The 23,399-nt window shown below is 38.8% G+C and overlaps 3 protein-coding genes across 3 annotated transcripts; 2 read left to right on the top strand and 1 right to left on the bottom strand.

Annotated features, from left to right (window-relative positions):
• Nucleotides 1–357: 357 nt before the first annotated feature.
• Nucleotides 358–12,964, top strand: LOC109476284 (RUS1 family protein C16orf58 homolog). Its single transcript, XM_019777172.1, has 14 exons — nt 358–504; nt 1,006–1,083; nt 1,925–2,039; nt 2,237–2,282; nt 2,587–2,619; nt 3,488–3,593; nt 4,569–4,670; nt 5,548–5,618; nt 8,995–9,179; nt 9,842–9,899; nt 10,213–10,286; nt 10,613–10,722; nt 11,999–12,083; nt 12,481–12,964. The coding sequence occupies exons 1-14, from the start codon at nt 367–369 to the stop codon at nt 12,660–12,662; spliced, it is 1,383 nt and encodes a 460-aa protein (XP_019632731.1). The 5' UTR covers nt 358–366; the 3' UTR covers nt 12,663–12,964.
• A 543-nt stretch (nt 12,965–13,507) lies between these two features.
• Nucleotides 13,508–16,091, bottom strand: LOC109476283 (biogenesis of lysosome-related organelles complex 1 subunit 5-like). Its single transcript, XM_019777171.1, has 5 exons — nt 16,054–16,091; nt 15,270–15,352; nt 14,681–14,807; nt 14,473–14,531; nt 13,508–14,031 (listed from the first exon to the last, which is right to left on the bottom strand). Exons 1-5 carry the CDS (start codon nt 16,076–16,078, stop codon nt 13,852–13,854), a joined length of 474 nt encoding a protein of 157 aa, XP_019632730.1. The 5' UTR covers nt 16,079–16,091; the 3' UTR covers nt 13,508–13,851.
• A 369-nt stretch (nt 16,092–16,460) lies between these two features.
• LOC109476219 (tRNA-specific adenosine deaminase 2-like) lies at nt 16,461–23,247 on the top strand. The gene is made up of 5 exons (XM_019777102.1): nt 16,461–16,581; nt 18,757–18,804; nt 20,195–20,251; nt 20,999–21,151; nt 23,104–23,247. The coding sequence occupies exons 1-5, from the start codon at nt 16,531–16,533 to the stop codon at nt 23,245–23,247; spliced, it is 453 nt and encodes a 150-aa protein (XP_019632661.1). The 5' UTR covers nt 16,461–16,530.
• The last annotated feature ends 152 nt before the right edge of the window (nt 23,248–23,399 follow it).

The following is a 23,399-nucleotide window of genomic DNA, read 5'->3' as shown; positions in this document are numbered from 1 at the left end:
TTGTGCACAGTGGCGTTGTTAAAATTACAGAAATTTGTGAGGAAAGTTGGAGGCAGAAGCGCCACCTTGTTGCGAGAGCCTGCACGACATCAAAACAAACGCCCCTTGCTCATACCAAATATAATTTTAAAGTTATCGCTTGTGTTGTACGTTGTCGTTGCCTCATTTAGAACAACTAGATTTGATTTTCCTAAAAATCACAAGTATGTTTTGGCCAACAACTGAAATGTGGTTATACATTTTGTTACATTAAAAGTCATATCTTCGTTAAATGATAACTAAATAATACAAAAATTAACTCAGAACACAGAAATTGCACCCACTAACAGATCATGTTATAATATACTTTTTAGTGCATTGACAGACATGGGAGAAACGACCGTATGCGAGGAACATTATGGCTCGGAGAGCTTGCAGCAACGCTACACCCGATTGGACGATGGCACCATCGTGAAGCGAGCCATTGGTGGACAGAAGTTCTCTTCAGTGATACAGTTCTTCAGGGTAGGTTCTCACCAATCAATCAATCAATCAACCAACCAACCAATCAAATCATTCAGGCCAGAGGTTTTTTTTAACTTGTACTCAGAGTTAGTTGATTATTGGTTGGTTGGTTTTCCTTTAATGCCCACGAGCATGATAATGCTCATTCTGGCATACTCATTTTCACCTGAGTGAAGTGAGGAAAGTTGTTTTAAGTACCTTTCCCAAGGGCACAAGGCCTAGGTTGTTGACTCGACAGGATTCGAACCCGGGACCTCTTGGTTCTGAGTCGAATTCTCTGCCGTTACACCACACAACCCCATGGTACTGAGTTCTTCATACTTTTCATTCATTGATCAATCAATCAATCAATCAATCAATGTATTTGGTTTAATTTTTTTGAAATTTCAACAGAATTGCTAACTCAGACCATGGCTAATATGTGTATTTTTGTTGAGTAGAAAATGTCACCAAATCATGGTTATCATTATTATATATTAATTCCTTTTCCCCCAACCCCAGTCAGTGTTCCTGCCCCAAGGCTACCCTGAGAGTGTGAGTGATGACTACCTGTCATACCAAATATGGGACACTGTACAGGTATGTACCTCCTTATATGGAATGCTATTCTTATTTATAATTGGTATGGGACCCAGCATGTGAGGGAAGTAAAATACATGTAGTACATATGTCACTGTGGATTACACAATTACGTTGATTTTGGTTGACTGCCTACAAATTTAAGTACAGTACATTTTTGTACGTATATAGAAATGTATTCATTCATTCAATCTTACTGGGTTGACAAAGAGACAGTCTGAGTGCATTTCGAACGCTCCCTAAAGTAGCTTATAATTCTGTTTGTCACTTGTATTGTTTAAAGATACTAGTATTCATCAAAAGTACATACATGTGTACATGTAACGTTACATATATTTATATATGAGGCCACACCAATTTAATTTGTTGGTTCTCGGATTCGCCTCTTCGTTTTTTTCTGATTTGCAAAAAAAAAAAATGATTCTGGTTCTGCATCAACTCAAATATGCTCATATTTTGCCCCCAACAGTTGAGTCCTTTTCTTCCTAGTTGTTACAGTTTGCCCATCTATCATTACAGTGGTTTGATTAAAAGTTCAAAATTCATTGTTTAAATTTTAACCCAGCCTTTTGTGCTGACTTCATGGCTCATTTCGTAGCATTGAAGCCTATAATAGGATGCCTAGACCTGTTTTTATTTTTATTTTTTTTTTCGCCCTGTCGCTTCATATTTTTTCTGAAAAAATCCGAGAACCAACAAATTAAATTGGTGTGGCCTGATCTAAGGTAAGTGGTATCTCAGCCCTGTTTAATGTTTCTTTTCCTACGACATCCTGAAGTGCTGTATTATATAACTTTTACAGATGTATAAGGTTTATTAAGTTATTGTTCGTGCCCCCCAGGCTTTCTGCAGCAGCATCACAGGAACCCTGGCCACCCAGGCTGTACTGAAGGGAGTGGGAGTGGGAGATGAAACAGCCACAGCTGCGGGAGCTACCATTACATGGATCCTCAAGGGTAGGTGGTACATGCCAGTATTCATTCATTCATTTGGATAGTAAAGAAAAAAAATCATATTTGAGATGTCTTACCATGCAAAATAATTGGTTTGTAGTATCTTGCCTATTAATACATAACAAGAAAATCTCTCTTTTATTATTATCAGAGTTATAATGCTTCTTGTAATTACATATTTACATCTTTAATTATTGCAGATGGCACCGGTATGCTAGGAAGGATTCTGTTTGCTTGGATACAGGGGTGAGCTCTCACAACATTTTATTACTATAAAAGATATGAATAGATTTCATATCTCTAAACATGTCTTCCTAAGAAAAAAAAGTAAAATGCAGTGTTTCTTTACATGCACACTGTCTTGGCAACATGTTGCAGGGTTTGGGAAGTATTATTTCTAACCTCATAATGTGTATTGAAGTAGAAATAGCTACATATTTACTGGACATAAAAACAATGTGGCCCAAAATGTATGTGATCTTGGTGTATGTACTTTGTGTAAGTTTAATTTGCAAGTTTAATTTTACTTTCTTGCTCATTTCTCTGTCAGAACAAGCTTGGACTGTGATGCAAAAAGATGGAGGTAAGGTTTGCAATACCAGGCAATACCACTTCATTTCTAATTATGTTCTCCAAACTTACGGAAAACATACTGTTTTTGCTACGTTTCCTCTTCTTCTTCCATTCCAAACACTGACCTCTGACCTGGCCAATGACCTGACTTCTTGACGTCTTTCACCATGGTAACTGTTGTTGGGTTACATAATGTTGCAATTTCATAGTAGGAGGGATTTATACTCCTGTCTGACCATATACATATATGAATGTATTTGAGTTATAAAAGAATTAACAGAGCAGACCCTATGCGGAGGTAAACATTATGCATTTGCTTTGCAAATGTTGCCTTTCTAGTTTTCAAATCAAATTTTGGAGTGAGTTATATGCTCTTAGTAGTCCTTGAAGTTAAACAAAGACATACAAGAGTGTCAATGAAGGTTAAGCATCCATGTAGAACATTACATGATACAAAATAAATCAAGAAACTAGTTAAATCCTCTGAATAGTCAGATGTTTCAGATAGCATCCACTACCTTTCATCAGTGACTTATAATATAATGGAACTCATGACTGATTATAATAGCCCTGTCCTTGGTGCTGAAAGACACTTCCAATTGTTATGCACAGTTCTCAGTGTAGTAGAATGGTTTATTTAGAAACTCAAACAGAAATACACAATACACTCTGACAACAGACTCGCAGGCAATCTTACTGGATGCCTGAATTGCTCTGTGATCAACACAAAATATCGTTAAGATATGCTGTTAAAAGCTATTATCGATTACACATTGCTAAAATTTATATTAATTATAAATTGAAGTTTACACATCCACCTATAACATTACATAATACAAAATATTAAGTAAACAGTGTTTTTTTTGTGTTTTTACCAGGTTGTTTGCTGACATTGTGAATGATTTCTCCATCTTTCTGGAGTTGGTTGCCCCAGCCTTCCCTCTGTTCTTCACTGGGATCGTGTGTGTGGCAGGGGTAGGCAAGGTAAGAACCAAGCCAGGCAAGGGTTGGGAAGTTACCAGTAATAACATTAAAGGAATGCAACAATGAATGAATTTTTCTGCTGGATCGATTTATTATATGTACAGAGAGTCAGTGGCCACCTCTACACAAGGACCACCTGGCCCTGCACCTGGCCATTGGTATGCAGTTAAACCTATGAGTGACCACCTCTACATAAGGACCATTTGGCCATTGATATACAGTCTAACCTGTTTTAGTGACTACCTCTACATAAGGACCACCTGGGCATTGATATACATTTCGTAGTGTTAAACCTATACTAGTGGCCACTGGCCACCTCTACATAAAGACCACCTGGTCATTGATATACAGTCAAACCTATGAGTGACCACCTCTACATAAGGACCACTTGGCCATTGATTTAAAGTCAAACCTATATGAGTGACCACCTCTACATAAGGACCACCTGGTCATTGATATACAGTCAAACTTATGAATGACCACCTCTACATAAGGACCACTTGGACATGAATTTAAAGTCAAACCTATATGAGTGACCACCTCTACATAAGGACCATGTGAACATTGATTTACAGTCAAACCTATGAGTGACCACCTCTACATAAGGACCACTTGGCCATGAATTTAAAGTTAAACCTATATGAGTGACCACCTCTACATAAGGACCATTTGGCCATTGATATACAGTCAAACCTATGAGTGACCACCTCTACATAAGGACCACTTGGCCATTAATTTAAAGTCAAATCTATATGAGTGACCACCTCTACATAAGGACCACCTGGTCATTGATATACAGTCAAACCTATGAGTGACCACCTCTACATAAGGACCAACTGGCCAATGTGTCCACTTTCTGGTGGTTTCATAGATGATTTTTCCCATGGACACAAACATATTCTTTTCCTTAAAAGTTCCTTTTTCTTTGCCATTTCTTGGCCTTACTGCCTGATCTGCTTGTATGACTGTTGATAGGCTATTGTTGGCGTATCCGGCGGTGCAACACGAGCGGCGCTCACCATGCACCAGGCACGTCGAGACAACATGGCCGACGTGTCCGCCAAGGACGGGAGCCAGGTCAGACATACGGGAATTATTCTTATAACCCTCACACACTGAAGTAACCATTTGGCTACCAATTCTCTGTTGTTATGGGGTTAGGTAGCAGGGAGAAGGTTAATCTTTAGCACACTAAAGTAGCCATTTGGCTACCAATTCTCTTTTGTTAAGCGGTTAGGTAGCAGGGAGAAGGTTAACCTTTAGCACACTGAAGTAGCCATTTGGCTACCAATTCTCTGTTGTTATGGGGTTAGTTAGCAGGGAGAAGGTTAATCTTTAGCACACTGAAGTAGCCATTTGGCTACCAATTCTCTTTTGTTAAGGGGTTAGGTAGCAGGGAGAAGGTTAACCTTTAGCATACTGAAGTAGCCATTTGGCTACCAATGCATTCTCTGTTGTTACAGGGTTAGGCAGCAGGAAGAAGGTTAATATTGAGTAATCTTCTTACTTCTTCCTGTAGATCAAAAAAAGTTAACTCTAGCATCAAAAAACAGTAAAGACATGTAGTGGTATCCAACATTTGAATTATTACTATCAATAACTGACAATTAAAAGTTTATTTCAAGCAAATTTATCTACCAAAATGATAGTTTTCTTTTGTAAGAATTTCTGTAATTCTTGTTAGATGTACTAAGTCTTGATTTTTTTCTTTCTAATGACATGTAATGTACAAAAGTCTCTACATGTATTGCATAATTATCTTTGCTCTATACTCCTATACAGTGTCGTATTCTTTTTTTTATTAGAAGGCTACAAAGACTTTATGAGTTATTTGTCATAATGAATACTAAACAACATGATATGATGATGACATTATATGATATATGATATGATATGATATGACATGACATTATATGATATGATATGATTAGTTTATTGCCCCCTATTCTTACAGGAGACTCTAGTGAACCTGATGGCACTACTAGCAGGACTGGTGGTCACTCCTCTGGTCTCAGACAATCCACTGTTAGTACACATATTACATATTACAATTATAACATATTGGGCCGTGTTGATTTGATTATATAGATGACATCTGCTCTCGCATTAATTTTCGTCCGTTTACACAAAAAAAGTTTTCGACCATACTGTAAATCGTATGAAATCCATTCAGGAAAAGAAGAAAATGTGAAGAAATGAAATTTTAAGAGTCTATTATTATTCGCCATACCATACTCTGTGTGTTTAGTCATTTGTTCAACCTTTGTGAATACATAGATTTCATAATCATAATGAAGGAAAATTTGTTTGCCAAACTTTTTTCTTTTAATTTGCACGCTCGCATCAGTTTTGGGGTTCCCAGAGGATGTCATCCATATAATCAAATCAACATGGCCTTACAATGGCCTTACAATGATTTTGTTTTTTGCTTAACCAATAGACAGCAACGATACATTATTGCAATGAGAAATGATTGTGAAATATCAATATCTATGTACTCTCATCTGCCAAATAAACATACGGGTACGTTTATTTTTTTGGGCCCAAACATCCACCCAGTACGTTCTTATTTTGCACAGTACGTTTATTAATTTTTTGAAAACCAGTAATTTTTTTCAACTTCGTGTGAAAAAAATTGACAAATCATCGACGTGAAGACGTTTATAAACGCATATTGTAGCTAGAAACTTGTCATTTTCGGGCCGATTTTTGCAATCACCGCGTGCATAAATTCGTCTGAATGTTCTATTGTCATGGGTGGTGCTTATCAAAATACAAAATATTAAATGCTCTTTTTTTTTGTCTATTTAAATTCCTAATTGCAAATAACAGTTAAAGATTTGTGCATATATCAGTAAGGGTGCATTTTAGTACAAGAGACACAGGTTACCCGTCAATTTTGGTAATTTTCCGGGGGTATGTTTATTCCGGGGGTATGTTTATTTGATTTTGAAGATTTGTCCGGGGGGGTACGTTTATTCCGGGGGGTATGTTTATTCGGCAGATGAGAGTACATGTATATGATATCAGGACATATTATCTACATGTATCAACATTGAACAATACCTCATTTACATTCAAAAAAAGTTCCTCAGCACTAACCATAGCAGTGCTTCCTTGAAAGAGTCCTAGGGTGTTCAGGCCCTTTTTTTCCAATAATTCAAGCCTAGGAAAAAAATGTTGCCTTTCCTGTTCCAGTCTTGAAAAAATTAGGGTAGGGATTATCTTTTTTTCTTTCTGTTTTTTTTTTGCAATCTCTAGTGATCCAACTTGTGACCCAACTATACAATTATTACAGTTTAACAAAGTAAAACTTGCATTAGGACACTTACATGTTTTCAATGTCAATGTTGGAAAACCTTTGTATCACTCAGGTGTCAGATCATAGAGCTAGAAAAGATCTCTCTATATATTTATATATATATATATAAATCCGGTTTAACGTCTGTTGTTCCCTGTAATCGAGGGTTAGACGTACTTGCACTCTGATGCTGGGGCTTGATAGGGTAGCTCGCTGTTCCACGAGTTCCACGACCACATACCTTCGCCAAATGCGCAAAAATCGCAAAGACCTACCCACCTACCAAGTTTCATTCCAATCCATCCACTGCTTCTTGAGTTATCCTGCTAAACCACAAAAACACACACACACACTGACACAGACAAACGCTACTGAAAACATAATCTTCTTGGCGAAGGTAAAAAGGCTAGGGTCGGCAGTTTTTTCTATAGGGTCAGTTAGGAAACACATTTTGTTACTAGGCATTACACATTAATAACTTGTCAATTATTCTTCCAAATGAAGACAATAATGATCAAACAGGAAAGTATAGCAGCTGTTGAAACCAATACAGCTTCAACATACATTTTGTAAAAAATTAGACGCCAAAGAATAATACCAAGCCAGCCGGCATGGCAGATAGCAAATAATAGCAGTGATGGTAACAAGAATTTTATCTTACCTTGATAAACCAACCAATAAAGACTGATAGAAAAGGAAATCACCAAAAATATAGCACCCATAACAGTAAATTCAAAAATCAGTTTGTCATAATTCATCACCAAAGTACCTCCTAACATAAAAAAACCCAACCACCATATAGCAAAGATGGATGCTTGTAGCAGTAACAACATGGTCCTGACCATCCTCCAAAGCCAACTTTGTTTTTTGCAGCTGGAGAATTGACCCAAAGTAAGTGTCTTAGGGTCTGTGGGCTGAAACTCTACAGTCTGTACCGATTTAGGAGTCAGTACTGACTTTCCTCTGAACTTTTCCACAACTTTAAGCAAAGAAGCTTCAGTGTAAAGAAGCTCCAACCCTCCCTTCTCCACTCCCTTCTCTGCAGCAGTCCATGCACGGGTAATTTCAGTTATAAAATCTGAAACTTCGTTCTTTTGAGTCTGCAAATCCTTAATGTTCTTGATGTGCTCCTGGTCATCCTTACACTGCAAACTTGCTTTGGTCTCCTTGAGATGTTGCACTGCATTAGCCAGAGCTGTGTCAAGCTCGACATCTCTTTTCTGCTTCAGTTCATTTAGAATTGTCTCCATGTTTGTCGAATCTAGGAGAAAGTTGTAGAAGTAAGTATCCGCTATGTTTTGTGCTTCAGCGATTAGTTTTACTGTGGAAGGTGTTTTTTCCTGTGCGGCTGTCTTCACGCTGGTTGCAGAGTGACCTTTGTGATTTTCTCCCAAGCATTCCACACAAACGGGTACCTGGCACCGGTTACAGTACAAGTCAATGTCATTAGAACAGTGATGAGGACACTTCACTTTGGACTGGTCCTTGTCCTTAAATTCTTTTTTCCTCTTGTGAAGTGTGTCGCATAAATTGGCCACTAGGTTGTTGGTAGGGAAGCTGGCAACTCCTTTTTGTGGTGGATTGATTTTGTGACGACAGTTTGGGCACTGGAAGGTCCCTCCCCTCCCTGCATGGTCCTGTAGACAGTCCTGACAGAAGGTGTGCTGACAGGGAAGCACCTTGGGCCTGGTGAACAGCTCTAGGCAGATGCTGCAGGACAGTTCTTGTTGAATTTGCTCGAACATATTTGACTGAACAGTCGCCATTGCTTACTAGGGCGTGTTAACTTGGCAGCTACGTGTACTATTAAGGAATGCAGCAAAACCGGTTTTGGGTAAAACCATTTAGGGTGGCAGGGGGTTCAGTCAATTGTAAACAAACCACGCTTGATAATTAAGAGTCTGATTGAAGCTTATAATCCTGGTATGCTAAAATATTATGTAAAAAGCAATCTGGATATTATTATGATTCTACTAGTATCCAAGTTTCTTATTTTCAGAAATTATATATGGGTAGAACAAACCATTTCCTTCTAACTCCATGAACAAACAGTATCAAACAAATCAAACAAACTGGTATGTTTTTTTTGCGTTCCTCCAGGCTGACTTGGTTCCTGTTCTTTGTCTTCACCTGTCTGCACCTGTTTGCCAACTACAACGCTGTCACCTGTGTCGTCATGGAGACGCTGAACCAATCACGGCTGCACATCCTGGTGTCGCATTACCTCAAAACGGGCGTGGTCCTAAACCCCGCCCAGGCTAACCTACAAGAACCTGTCGTGTTTGGTACGCTACTGTAACTTTTTTTTAATTATTATTATGGTATAATACCGGAGGAAAACATATTGTTTTTGCTCACTTTCTTCTTCCTCCTCTTCTTCTTCTTCTCCAAACAGTGACCTCTGACCTGAACCAATGTTGTGTCTGTTGCCATGGTAATTAGTGTCGGGTTACATCATGTTGCAATTTCATAGCAGGAGGGATTTACACTCATGTCTGACCATATATATTAATGTGTTTGAGTAAGAATTAACAGAGCAGACCATATGCGAAGGTTAACATTACTAGTATGCATTTTGCCTTGCAAATGTAGCCTTTCTAGTTCAAATTACAACCGTTACAACAATACACAGTGGAGCACTAGGCAGTATATTTAGTCAAATAAATCAATGAACTGGAACAGACGTCTGTCATTATGGTAACTGGTGCTGTAGCAGATATACTCTGGAGTTGGATTACATTATGTAGCAAGTTGCAGAACAGAGTTGGAGGGGCTGGTCACCATGTACTAGTACATAATGGATGTGTTTGAGTAAGAATAAACAGAGCAGTAGTTTGTTAGGCTAGACCATGTGAAGGTAAACATTATGCATTTGCTTTGCAAATGTTACCTTTCTAGTTGAGATCTTTTTTTCTCAGATTTAATATGTTAATTTTTTTTTCCACAGCTCAGAAAAAATCCACCAGAATAAAGCTGGGATCACCAATGAGTTCTATAATACAGAGGTGAGAATTAAAACTTAATACAAACATGATTATAAAAGTGAACTGCTAGATGCAGGCCTATTGTAAGGAACAAACTTTAAGTTTTATGTAAGAAACAGAGGGAGCGAGTAGAGAAACAGATAAAAACCCCTGGTCCCAGGCCGGGGTTCGAACCCACGACCTCCCGAGCACCAGCTTCAAATCCGACGCTCCTACCAAATCAGCTAAAAGGTCTTAACCCATCGGCCGGGTCAGGTGGTAGCACCTATGAACACCCCCACTGTTACTATACTGATGATGTTGCTATAATTGTTTCTTCACTTTGTCCTATAAGGGCACCAGACTTGGACCGTGCCATCCACAGTAACTCTGAGGGGAGGTACCTCCTAGGCATGTCCACTTTAACAGGTACAGTATAGAGCTTCTATTTTTTATAAATTCTAACAGAACTATTTTAATGTGTAGCATGGAAATGTTACAAATCACAAATGTTGTCTACTCACAATGTATTGCATATATATTTTACAGTGACTGTGTATTGCATATATGTTTTAAGAAGTTATGAAAAGTTATAACATTCTAGATCTTCAATTGTCACATTGTTCCACTTTGTATAAAATCCAAGTGTGTTTTAAAGATTTGGATATTTTACTAGATAGAGGCCTTACTGTTTCTACATGTGTACTAAGCTACAGTGACTAAGTTTTACTTTTAAGTGATTTTTCTCCACACAGACATCAACATAGTCCTACACCAGGAATCCTCCCACCTAGACTTCATAAAAAGCTGTTTCCAGGCAGAAATTATTGACTATGTTATAGAACACAGGTTCTCCAAACTCCAGGTATGGCCATGTTCTATCTTGTAGGGCCTCAAAAAATAAAATGTTTCCAGTTTCCCAACTTACTGTAGTTCCTGATTTTTTCATGGTACTGTTATGTTCACTGTTTTCACGGTCACTTCTGTACTGTGAACTTATCATTACAGTTAACAAATAATTATGGGTTCACCACACCACGAAGTGGTGGTGAACCCATATTGCTTTTTCTGATGTTTCTTCTCCTTCTCCTCCTTCTCCTTCTTCTCCTGCCATTTTTTAAATGGATTCAGCTTCTTCATTTTAGGGCCTAAGGTCCTGAAATTTGGTATGGAGGTACAGTGGGCAAATACCCCTAGGCGTTTTTTTAAATTATTGTGATACAGGCTTTTAGAATGGTTTTATTTGAGTTTTTTGGCTGTGTTATAGCAAATGTATTACTGTGTTAGTGTGCCTTGTTTAGCACGTTTGGGCATGAGTCATCACAATGGAATGCAGGGCATCAACCAATAGGCATGCAGCTTTCCTCTATACTTCTTGCTGATTGGCTGTTGGGATTTAACTTGATTAACACCTGCACAGAGCATTTCCACCTGCACAGAGCATTTCTTGCTGATTGGCTGTTGGGATTTAACTTGATTAACACCTGCACAGACCATTTCCATACTGACAGTATGTCTTTATTCAAGTGTTTTGGTAGGTATTTCAAGCTTTTCTGCTCCAGCATTGGAATGCGGGGCATGGACGTTTTTTTTATTTTGAAAATCAACAGTTTGCATTATGCAATTAAAAATCCTAACCAATAAAGTAGGGAATAGCTATCCAACTGTTGTTTTAGTTGTATGTTACTTCATATTATAGTTATATCAATGTAAATCATTGTTTTCCCTTGTGTTTCTCATTCTTTCCCTGCCATGTGGTAAAATGTGGTGAACCCATCGCTGTATTTGCTCCAAAGCAAATATTGGCCTTTCTAGTTCCTGAACTTTCTTTTTCCTGCACCTGTCACCACCATGAATATATAGTTCCATGAACATGTTCATTTTTCTCAGACCGTGAAATCTTGCTACCGTGACATAAAGTGAATTACAGTACCTTAGCAAAAACCTGCCAGCCCAAGCCAGACCACTGGCAAGTCCATTGAATTTCCAATCTCATATCTGAATTTCTAACCCTTTGCAATGTTCTTTCAAGGATTTTGACTTGCTTTTTTTCTATCTACTTGAAGGTTTTGCCTGCATGTGGGCAGTTGATGTTTTTGATTGGTTGGAGATTAGTTTGAAGGAATCTTGTTGCCTTCCAGGTTCACTCCAGCGTGCCCTGCTATGACCTCCAGGCACACTCACTCATTCCTAGTGACAACGCATTCCAGTCTATGGTGGAACAAGGTACGCTTTATTTTTTAATTTGTTATCATGTTTACACGTTCATTAATAACCTTCGCAGAAGGAGAACATATTGTTTTTGCTGTTCCCTCTTCTTGTCCAGACACATAAGGTCAATGTCCTGAACCAGAAGTCTGTCACCATGGTAACTGGCGCTGTAGCAGACACCATGGTATTGGATTACATTATGTAGCAATGGCAAGAGTTGGAGGGTCTGGTCACCATATACCAAGTATAAACGTGTGTTTGAGTAAGAATAAATAGTTTGTTATGTAAAATCTACTTCTGTTATTGAAAAGCACATTTTGGGATGCTATTCAACTATGAGACATGCACAAAATAAGAATTCATAAATATTTCTTTGAAGTTAATTCCATTCATTTTTTTTCTCCCATCCCAGCCAACCACAAAGCATTATGGGAGCTGGTGGACTCCTCCCATGAGGTGGCAGCACAAGTCTTCCCATCATTCCATGCAGGATTGGCGCATGCTGGTTGGACGACACACCGCACGCAGCTCGGTCCAGACGAATGGCGAGCAACCTGGAACATCCACGGTCTCTCCGACAAAAAGTCCTACTAGCAACGCTTCCAAGATGCTGTATATTTAGATTTTATTCCAATCCTTTAATTTTGTAGATCTGAAAGATTATATTTATACTTAGTAATAAATACTGTATGTCAATGAAGGTTAGACATCCAGGTGATGACATACCAAAGTAACAGTTACTCAAGCAACTGGATAGAAAATTCAAAATCTGCTCAGTACCTTCTCATAAGTAACATGTACTTAGGTACTCTTCAAGCAGAGGTTTGGGTTTGAGGTTATTTTTGGTATGTTTTTTTGGCTTTTTTATCTGGGTTTCTCTTTTTGCACTGGAATGGGTTGGGTGAAAAAAAAATTCCAGTGCAAAAGAGAAACCCAGATACAAAAGCCTAAAAACACGCCAAAAATAACCTCAAACCCAAACCTCTGCTTGGAGAGTAGTGCTTAGGATAAATACTGTACTATATCATCAGTATATGAGTAATGATTCTAGCCAGGGGTGCAAAATTATGTGCAATTAATGTCGAATTAGAGTGAGACAAAAAATTACACGTGCATTTAGATTAAACTGGCCAATGGTGCCGTACAGAGGCATGCATGCCTTCTAATTGCCATAACCTCAACAGGTTTTGTTACAGTCTGCTCTTTGGTAAACTGAGCCAAGTGAACAACTCCAGGCAACATATGTAGAGATAATGACAAAGCAAGCTATACTTGAGCTAACTTACTTGGCAAGAAAGAAGATTAGCAGTCTTTAAAAGCATTAAGTTTGATGACTGTCTGTCTTGGTGGACTGTTTTAATTACAATGATCCATTCAAGGAGCTGAGGATCTTTCATCCAACACTAAATCTCCTTGATCCACCAGATAAAATCAACAAGTGCACTTACTTCATGCCTTTACTCGCAATAATACATATATGTACTGTATTATGCTTGTACATAATGCAGAATGAGTCAGACTCTTAATCACCACCGAATGTCCAGGTAGCGATTTTACTTCTGAAAAGCTACATTTTCATTTAGTGTCTTTAGAAGTATAATAAATTGTACCGCAGATTTTCATTTAGTTTCTTTAGATCTAGAAGTATAATAAATTGTACAACAGATTTTCTGAATACATGGTCTTTTTTCCAGTATTTGCGAACCAGCTAAATAACTGAGGTAATCAATACCTAAAAATTAACCTATCAATTACTAGTCTTAACTTATTAATTAACAGTTGGTTATGGCATAGACACTTGTCCCTCCTTCAGTAGCTCTTCCTTCAGTCTGTGCTGCTCTCTGATTTTGTCGGACAGGATCTCGTGTTCGCGGTCGACCTCCGCGCTCAGACCGTACTGGTCGGACATGAAGGCGTCCCACCCCTTCTGCCGCTCTTCCCTTCTCTCCTTCAGGGGGTCAGCCTGCAAAGGTCAAAGGTTATGGTAGGTCTCAGTGTTCTAACCAGACTGAATTTTTTCTGTCATCTCAATTTTGTTTGACATAACATCATGTTGAGTTTTTGAAATTTTGACCCTCTGAAACATTATTTTCTTGATTTTGAGGGGCAAATTTTGCTGGTAGACTAAGCTCAGTTTAATGACATCTCTTTCCATATCTTTACACTGATGTCTGTCAAAGATGATGACTTGGGCAAAATTTTTGTCTGTCATAAGCAGCAAAATTCTGTCAAATGACAGGCTAGAACACAGGTAGGTGTCTGCATAAAATAGAAGCATAGATGAAAGGGCTGTTCAACTTGTCTTTAAACCATTTAGGACTTATACTAGTTACTGAGATATCCCTTTGAAGATAGTTCTTACAGGAAACATATGGACTTGATTTCTCTACCATCCTCTCCCTACCTTTGCCATTTTCTCCTCTGTTTCACTGATCTTCTCACACATGGATGTGGCAACTCGCACTGGAATAACAAACAAAAAACATCAGAACCAATGTGAAAAGCAATATATCATACCCGGAAGAACAGCTGCAATACCATAGAAAACTGCTAGAATGCCCAAATTCAAACTTGCAAACGACAGTACAGTAACAACAATGGTGTTTACTCACAGTTGGCGGTGACCTGTGCCAGGTTGTCCTCCATGAGCCTGGTGCATGCTGGGATAGTATGTCCCATCTGCTGTGCGTGGTTCAGGACAGATTCCAGTCTCTCCTCTTCACGGTGGTTCCTCTTGCCCTGTTAGTTTGGGGGGGGGGGGGGGCGATAGCTTAAGCATCTGAAGACCAAATACTGTCAATCAGTTTATAGTTCTGGTACTTCTATATATGCTGATTTCATTTACTAGTATATACCTTGAACAAATACTTTGCCGACATCCTTTCTTTTGCACCTCCCACCAGTGCAAACATATTCATTGTAGTTCTGCAAACATGTCCATTTTCTACAGACCAAAAAATTTTGCTAAATTGAATTTATAAAAGTGATTAACACTAATTTAAGGTATTTTTTTGAAAGTACAACTTGTTCTGTCAATCACTGGTCTTTTGCATTTTGCAATCATTCATACATATTTTGGGAAAATATTTTGTGTGCTATATAAATTGCTCCTCTATCAATGGGTGCGTATGGAAGCATTCTGAGATCGATGTATGCCACATTGGCTAAAACTTTGTGATGAGTGCGAGATGACCCACGTACCTCAAATTCCCTGACGAAGCATTTGATCTCACCCTGCACCACGGGTCTGTGGTCCAGGAGCCGTGCATGGATCTCACCAACATCTGATGGGGAAACAAAAAGGTAAAACCTAGAGAAGTAACATTTAGCAAATGCATAATGTTTACCTTCGGACATGGTCTGCTCTGTTAATTCTTACTCAAACACATTCTCATACAATGTCATGTACTACTAGTATATGGTGACAGGAAAAGAACAGACCATGAAATTGCAACATTATGTAACCCAACACCAGTCACCATGGTGACAGACGTCAACAAATCATGTCATTGGTCAGGTCAGAAGTCACTGTTTCCAGAAGAAGAAGAAACTGAGAAAAAACAATATGCTTTCCTTCGGTAAACATAAAAAATTGAGTACAGATAACTAACTTATCTTGAAACGTCAACACATGAGGGACTACTTGGACATTGTGACAATCTCCACTTTTTGGAGATTCCTTACACGTTTTTCCTATTGACACAAGCATTGAGAATCCTGTCTCTAGTCACCACCTGTCCACATAAACAAGATTTTATTTGGTCCTCCCCTTACAGTGGTCTTCTTCAAGTTCTTGGGCCAAATTTTGACGCCACCCGATATTTCAAGTCTTGACTAAGTCAAATTTGCTGGCATAAAAATTTATCTTAACACATTTGCAAAGCTCTTGGGTGCTCTTAGAATGATTTTCTGCACTCCCATGCTACACAAGGCTTACAGATTTCGCTTAAATCTATCAAAAACACACACGGAATCACTGACGAACCTTTCACAATTCCTTCCGCCGCCATCTTTGTTCTGACCTTTGACCCTTCGATAACCAGTCGCTAACTCATTGAAACTATTTGCAGACCAGAGTCATATACAAGTTACCTGAAGTTTAAATAGATCAATTGAGGGCTGTGAAATGAGAAACACTTCAATTAATATCAATATACTGTGCACAGTTTGGTAATTTTAATATTGCGTAATGCGTTTCAGTGGGTTGGCCTATGTACGGTAAGCCTGAAAAGCCCTCATATAAATACACAATATGGACTTCTGTCGTTTTTCGAAGGTTTGGTCGGGCAAAGTTTTAGGATTATCACAGGTCTACTATGTGTTAAAATACAATCAGAGTTCAATTCGATTCGATTTTTGAGAGAAAATAGTTTATAATCCCGAACATTAGAAAGTGTTGTTGTGGTGTGAGTGTCTTATCTGGTTTACCGTAGTTTGACCTCTGTGCTGCACTATTTTCATCATGGCGGACCAGGGTGAGATCGAGAAGTACATGTACAGTGCGTTGGACCTGGTAAGTCTCGCCAAATAACCACAATTCCAGCCAAAAACCATTTTAAAACGCTTTCTAAAACCCGGAACAACCTAAAAACAACGCTTAGCGGTGCTGTTACGCCCGGAATCGGCAGTTATAGCGAGCTGCGTCACGCAGTTTTTGCGAAGTCTCAGCGAAAATTTCGTATGCAGCTTGCGTGATGCGTTGGAAGTTTACGAACGTGTGTGTAAAGTAGGTCGCCACAGCTGGACGGTCGGCCTTATCATAACAGATAAATATAGTTTACATGAATGTCAACTGTGATTTCTAGGATTCCTAGGAAAATAACGCATGCATTTAATAAGATATTTGCAAATGATAGAGTGATATTTATATACTTTACCGCACATCATTTTCGACACAAAATATACAAACTCATGATCAAGAAACTGGTCAACGTTCTCAAAATCAAAGAGGCAAAGGTACAATAACCTTGAATGACCTCTATAAAACTATTATACAGCAAGAATCTGCCCCTATATTTGCTTGTCATTGCCATTCAATATTTGTTATAGTCAAATTATTATGCCATTTTCCCATCTCACAAACATCAAAATTTAGATTATTTAAAACAATTGTTCAAAATTCCTAAATTTACAGAAAAGCAAGTGAAGTATGAATAAAGTAACAGACTTTAATAATCAAGTATCGAAAATCAACTTTTCATAGAAAGTCAACTTTTCATAATTTTCTTAACCTTTAAAATGTTATAACCTTTAATTATAAATATGGGAATGAACTGAACTTCTACCATTATTGAACAAACAATATTTTGATCCGTAGAATTGTTTTCTGTAAACAGTTGTTGTTGTTTGTTGTTGTTCTGACCAGCCGTTTTACACCAGACAGGTAATGTGATGATGACGGTTGGTTGTGGTGCTGACCGCGAGGGCATCAGAAGGTAAAAGAAGGGTCGCCGCACGCCAAGTCTCACTTCTACAGCAGCCTTTACATGCAGATGCTGTTATGATTGTTTATCTATGGTAGAAGATAGTCGGTACAGAAGCTGGCTTTTAGTATTCGTATATGCTTGGTCAGAAATAGACCATACAAAAATGAGTGAAAGTAAAAGAAAGACGGAAAGTAAAAGTGATTCTGAACCAGTTTAGCTCATTGACAGAGAAGCTATGTACTTGTATTTACAGGTTCATTGTAGCTCTTTTCAACAAGACCTATTACATTACAATGAAGTACAGTGGACCACAGCTTAAAGAGCACTGCAACCCTTTCCAGTAGTGTGCAAATTATATATTTATTTCTTTATTAGAATTCACCACAAGTACAAACATACAAGTGGAAGGGAGGACAAAACAGGTGCATTGACACCTTTACAAGTTGTCCTCCCAAACACTACAATGTAAATACAGTACAATACAAATTACAATGTCGAACAATTGTTGACATGAAAAATTGAAAAAGTTGACTAACAACAGCTGATATTCAAACTCAGTTGCTAAGATGATGTCAAGATCATTCAGTGTCTAACTCTTGCAAAACTGGGAAAAGCAGACTTTAAAATGGATATCTAGTGAGTGAGTGTCTATCATAACTAGCCAAAATTGTTAAATGCAAAAAATTGAAGATACAAGCATTTGGATACGAGAGGCCAGTTTTGTACTAATATGCATTTTGTGGAATGTGTTTTCAAGGCTGTTGACAATGTTACAAGAACCTAAAAAGAAAGGTATAAGATCTAGTTGTTTCGGGTCACTTAAACTCTGAGAAGACTGCAGTAAGTTGCGCTAATTTTTCTACGTTCGTACTGTTGAAATGAAGATTTAACTCAACGGTTTACTGCAATCCAAGCTGGATAAGTTTGGACCACAACAACAAATGGGGTGGGTGGAAAAAGGAGTCTAGTCCGATCAGTGGAAAAAGCAGTCCCGTCTGATATGGGGGTGGAAAAAGGGCGTAGGCGCTACTACACGCAGAAGCTACCGGACTGCTTTTTTCACCTCCAAATCGGACTGGACTGCTTTTTCCGCCAATTGGACTGGACTCCTTTTTCCACCAACCCACAACAAATGGAAACAGATTCTACATGAATGCATACTCTAGTCTAAGCTGCTATCTGTCTCGTAACCCTCTAGCGAGGAACGTTAGCGTAGAACCTCGCTCAGTACCGTGTGTATAATCGGTTTCGTGTCCCGGCAGGCTCGAGCAGCTCTGGCCAAGGGGGAGGTCCCTGTTGGCTGTGTCATGGTAACCATTTTGCTTTTTTATGTTCCGTTTTTGACAATATTCCTTCCCTATAATCTGCACATGACCTATTGTAAAAGATCCTACACTTACTCCTATTCTTCTAACCTGAAGCGTATACTCTTGGCTCTTTTTCCTTTCCATCTGGAAGATCTTTTTTAGCTCCTTGAAATCTGTACAACAACAATTAAAGTTTTCACCCTGAAGCATTAATAAAATTTCGGCAAGAATTTTCCCTTAGTCTTGTACGGTATGTTAAACTATAATTGTATCATACATTCATTTGCATCGTAAAATTTCTGCAACCTAACATTAAATGAAATGAATTCTCTTCATCTCACATTAAGTGTACTTTTACCAAGAAAAAGATTACTCTTTGTCAAAATTATAATCCACTGTCTTCAAATTAATATACATGTATTACTGAACATGTACAGAAGTCTTGATCTATTCTCTCTTGAGTTTTCCAATGACTTTGAGACTCTAATATTTTCATCTAATTCATCTTTAGTGACTTGTTCTGTAACTGTTAGAAGAGTGTAGAATCTTCTGTGATAGGTCAAGCTGCTGACAACACAACTCCGTTTTATTGTGTTTGATTTTGTTGTGTTTTTTTATATATTCTGATGACAAGCAGACCTACCCTGGTACCAGACTAAAGATCACTACTATGAAATGTGTTCTCCTCTTCCTTAGTGTCACTGTGGTTACTAGTATATTTTAGGCCCAGGAAAGCAAAATTCATATGTTTCTCCAAGTTTATTAGCAAGAGTAGCCTGGGTGCCATCCGATTTATTACACTAAAAAGCAACTATAAGGGAGTTATAAGGGTCCCATATATATAGCGAATCCACTGGTTTCAATTTAGCTGCAGTACTGAGAGAGGATGACAGGGGCCAGAAGTGAGTGTGACTGTGTTGTTCCATACTAGTAGTGGTGAGTCTTACAGTCTGTGTGCCAGGGTAGCCTTACATGAGAGCCAGGGACTTTGTCTGGTGTGAATTGTCTGTGATATCAACATGTGCATGATATTCTTTACAATTGTATTTACATCTTATAGGTTATACCTACTACGCAGATTCTATAGTTTATTGACGTTGAAAATAATTAAGGTATATATCAATTGTCTTGTGATAACTTGTGATAACTTGTCAGCTATGCTTTGCGTAATATTGCAATTTGTTTACTGCGTGTACTATTGTCTGTTGCCACAGTGATACAATTTATACAAGTTATACAATGATAGATAAATGTTTACTTATAAGGAAATATAAAGAAATAGTGTTTTGTAAAGTTGTGATCTTTGCCACTTTACATTTTGTATAATGCATTGCACTGTTACAGAATCTGTACATTGCATCAACCTTTTTCAATTTTTGTTTTCTTGCCATAGGTGTATCAAGGACAGATAGTAGCACAGGGACACAACAGAGTTAACGAGTCAAAAAATGTGAGTAGTGGTGGGAAGACTTGTAGATTATATGTCTTACAAAATACTGTGTATAAACCCACTTGTTGAATGAAGAACCTTCTTATATAGTCTCTTGTCAACCTGATGAAATTACTCACAGAGATCACAGAAAGACAGTGTATACCACATTAGGCCACACTTATTTTATTTTATGGATGACTTCCACGCGATGGCTTGATTTTCGCTTGTTCTAAAAAAAAATCACTGAAACTCTGTCCTAGGTGTCATCCTCCATAGTTTATGGTAGTTAGTGACAATAGGGAGCCAGTGGTAAATACGGAGGACGACACCCAGGCTACCAAAACTCCACGGAACTCAAGTACAGTGCCAACTCATATTATGCCACAAAAGGCCAGCTTGTCGTATAAAAGTCACTATCGCAAATTCACAATGTCAGCTTTGTGTTACTGTGGTTTAGCGGCATATTTTGGCTGGAATTTTTTTTTTATTCGCCCGCGCACTAGTTTTGGGATCTTCAGAGGATGTCATCCATAAAATTAAGTCAGTGTGGCCCTATGAAGTTGTCTAAAAGTATTGTAACAGTGGGGGGTTTATAGGCGCTACCAACTGATGGGTCTAGACCTTTTCGGCCGAGCGGTTAGAGTGTCTGTGGACTGGTGCCCGGGAGGTCGTGGGTTCGAACCCCGGCCCGGGACCAGTGGGTCTTTATCTGTTTCTACTGGCTCCTCCTGTTTCTTACAGTATCCTCCATGTTTCCCCATCTAGGCGACAGTCCATGCTGAGATGGTAGCGGTTGGTCAGCTGCTGGAGTGGTGTATGAAAGTGGGTCTGGATAAGAACGAGGTCCTGCCCATAGTGCAGCTCTACGTGACGTGTGAGCCGTGTATCATGTGTGCAGGGGCCCTCAGACTGCTCAGTATCCTTACACTGCTGCTGCTGGTTTAGATTAATGCAAAAGAGTCAGAGTCTGGATGCCAGTCTCCTACCCTAAGACCCTGTTCACGCTCAAAAAATGATTCGGATTTCAGGAGAAAAAATTATTTATCTGGATTGACAAGAGTGTTCACACTGATTTTTGCGAATCCGAATTGCGGCACTCGAAATGGATGTGGGAACCACGTGATTAGAGCCCGCCATCTTGAACGTGGAGCTGCTGCAACTGCCCCATAAATTTTGCCAAAGAAAGGAACCAAAAAAGTATGTACAGCGTGGAATCTTAGCAGAAATATACAAAACACCTCTTTGAACATGTTGGGTGGCCAGAATTTAGCTCCCGTTGCATGAAGGCCGATATTTTTCAGGTTGTAGCATTTGATACTCAATCCGGGTCAGTTTTTTTTAGTGTGAACGGGGTCAAAGTTAGCCAGGTGTCCTTGGTGGCTATAGAGCCATGGATGTGGTCTGTGTTGGCCCTGGGAACAGTCTGGCATCCAGGCTAGATGAGTTGGGTTATAATGAAATAAATAGCTAGCCCCATGTACTAAAAAGTGCAGTATAGAATTATGGCTAAACCTCATTGGCAGGAGAAGTCTTCAAGATTTTGTCAGACTTTGTTTTTGCCCTGTAAAATATAGTAAATTTGCTAGTATATTAATGCAAGGTTTCCATAGAAGTAACTAAAGGCTCGGTCCTCTTTTCATGCAGGTGATATGAGAAATCTGAGCATTTGCAACATGTGCACTGCATTTGTGATTGCTGAAGACACTGTTACATATAATAGGTGCATTTTGGAATGGTTTTTTGATGATCTTTGATAGAAAACAAGCTAATTTCGAACCTTGTTTAGACTTTGTGAAAAAATATGTATTAAACATTACAGCATAAAACAGTTTAAGATTGCATGACAAAACTTAAGTATCAAAAACAAGTAGGAATTTGAAGTCAACATGCAGTGATCATGCCCGCATGTGATGTCCATATTCATGATTTGCCAGATGAAAATATATTATGACTGAGAAAAAAATCTAGATCTTGCAAGCCATATTGAAGATTACAAATAGCTATGACGTCTTTTCTTTGAATGGGAAAATGTTTTTGCACATTTGCATGACATATAGTCAATGCTCAATACCTTACCTACAACCGTAGCCTATCCCAGAAAAAGGCACAGTGACACAAAAGATGGAATGCTGTCATTGAACTTTGTTTTCTAGTTTTCTATGCTGCCTAAGTCTCCATATTGCTTGTTATCCAGAAAATGCACTTGAAAATTGCAGACATACAGAAGGCTGGTAGCACAGTATATTTTTTCTGAAATGTGAAGGTAGAAATCTTTAATTTGCCACATGATTTGATGGTCAAGATCATCTAGTTTTTGTCCTATGCTCCAATATGGCTGGTAGGGTCCAGGTTATGGAATGTTGCTATCATGGGCCTAGGAAAAAAGTTGTGTTTCCCATTCCCATTATTTCTCATCTGACCCTAGAAAAAAAACATAAACCCTTGCCTTTTTTGGAAATACCGCTGACAAAGGTTGTAAAATTTTCTATCTGACATCTGAAAATAAAAATGAACTGAAGTTGAAACCCTCTGAAATTCTATTTCATGCGTCATTCAAGAGAATCACCTACCAGGTTTATGGAAAAGGCTGGGCTGTCTACCTGGCCTGTCTACCTGGGCTGGCTATCAAGCTCCCATTCATATCCCCATACTGATACAGCTGTGCCCTCTAGTGGAACACACAAAAATGACACCCTTTACAACAAATCTACAAGTAAAATAGAACTAAAGTAATCCATTTGTTTACTTGGAACTCGGAAACACAGTGTTTTTCCCAGGCCAGCCCCTGCTGCAGTGCTTGTGATGTCTGCCTGAGTTGGTTTTCCTGGGTGCTGATGACCCGGCATGATATCCCCTTAACCGACCCATACATCCCCGTGGTGTGGTACGGGTGCCCCAACCCCCGCTTCGGGGGCTGCGGCTCGGTACTCAGTGTGCATTCAGACAGGCTAGAGTCGTATGGACAGCAGTTTAAGGTACACCCACCCGTGTGTGTTATGATCCGTGTGTGTTAAACCATTGCAGGGCTGGAAATACCACAAGTGGTGTAGGTATTTCTAATGTCTTATTACTGAAAATTGCAGTATGTTCGCGGTAGCAAAAGTTTGTGGTCTGAGAAAAATGGACACGTTTGCGGAACTATATGTTTGAGGTGTCAGCAGGTACA

The sequence above is a fragment of the Branchiostoma belcheri genome, unplaced genomic scaffold, assembly GCF_001625305.1.
Source record: "Branchiostoma belcheri isolate BF01 breed outbred unplaced genomic scaffold, Haploidv18h27 scaffold37, whole genome shotgun sequence".
NCBI classification, from domain to species: Eukaryota; Metazoa; Chordata; class Leptocardii; order Amphioxiformes; family Branchiostomatidae; genus Branchiostoma; species Branchiostoma belcheri.
Note: the sequence above shows the minus strand (reverse complement) of the source record. Positions and strands in the feature narration are given on the sequence as shown.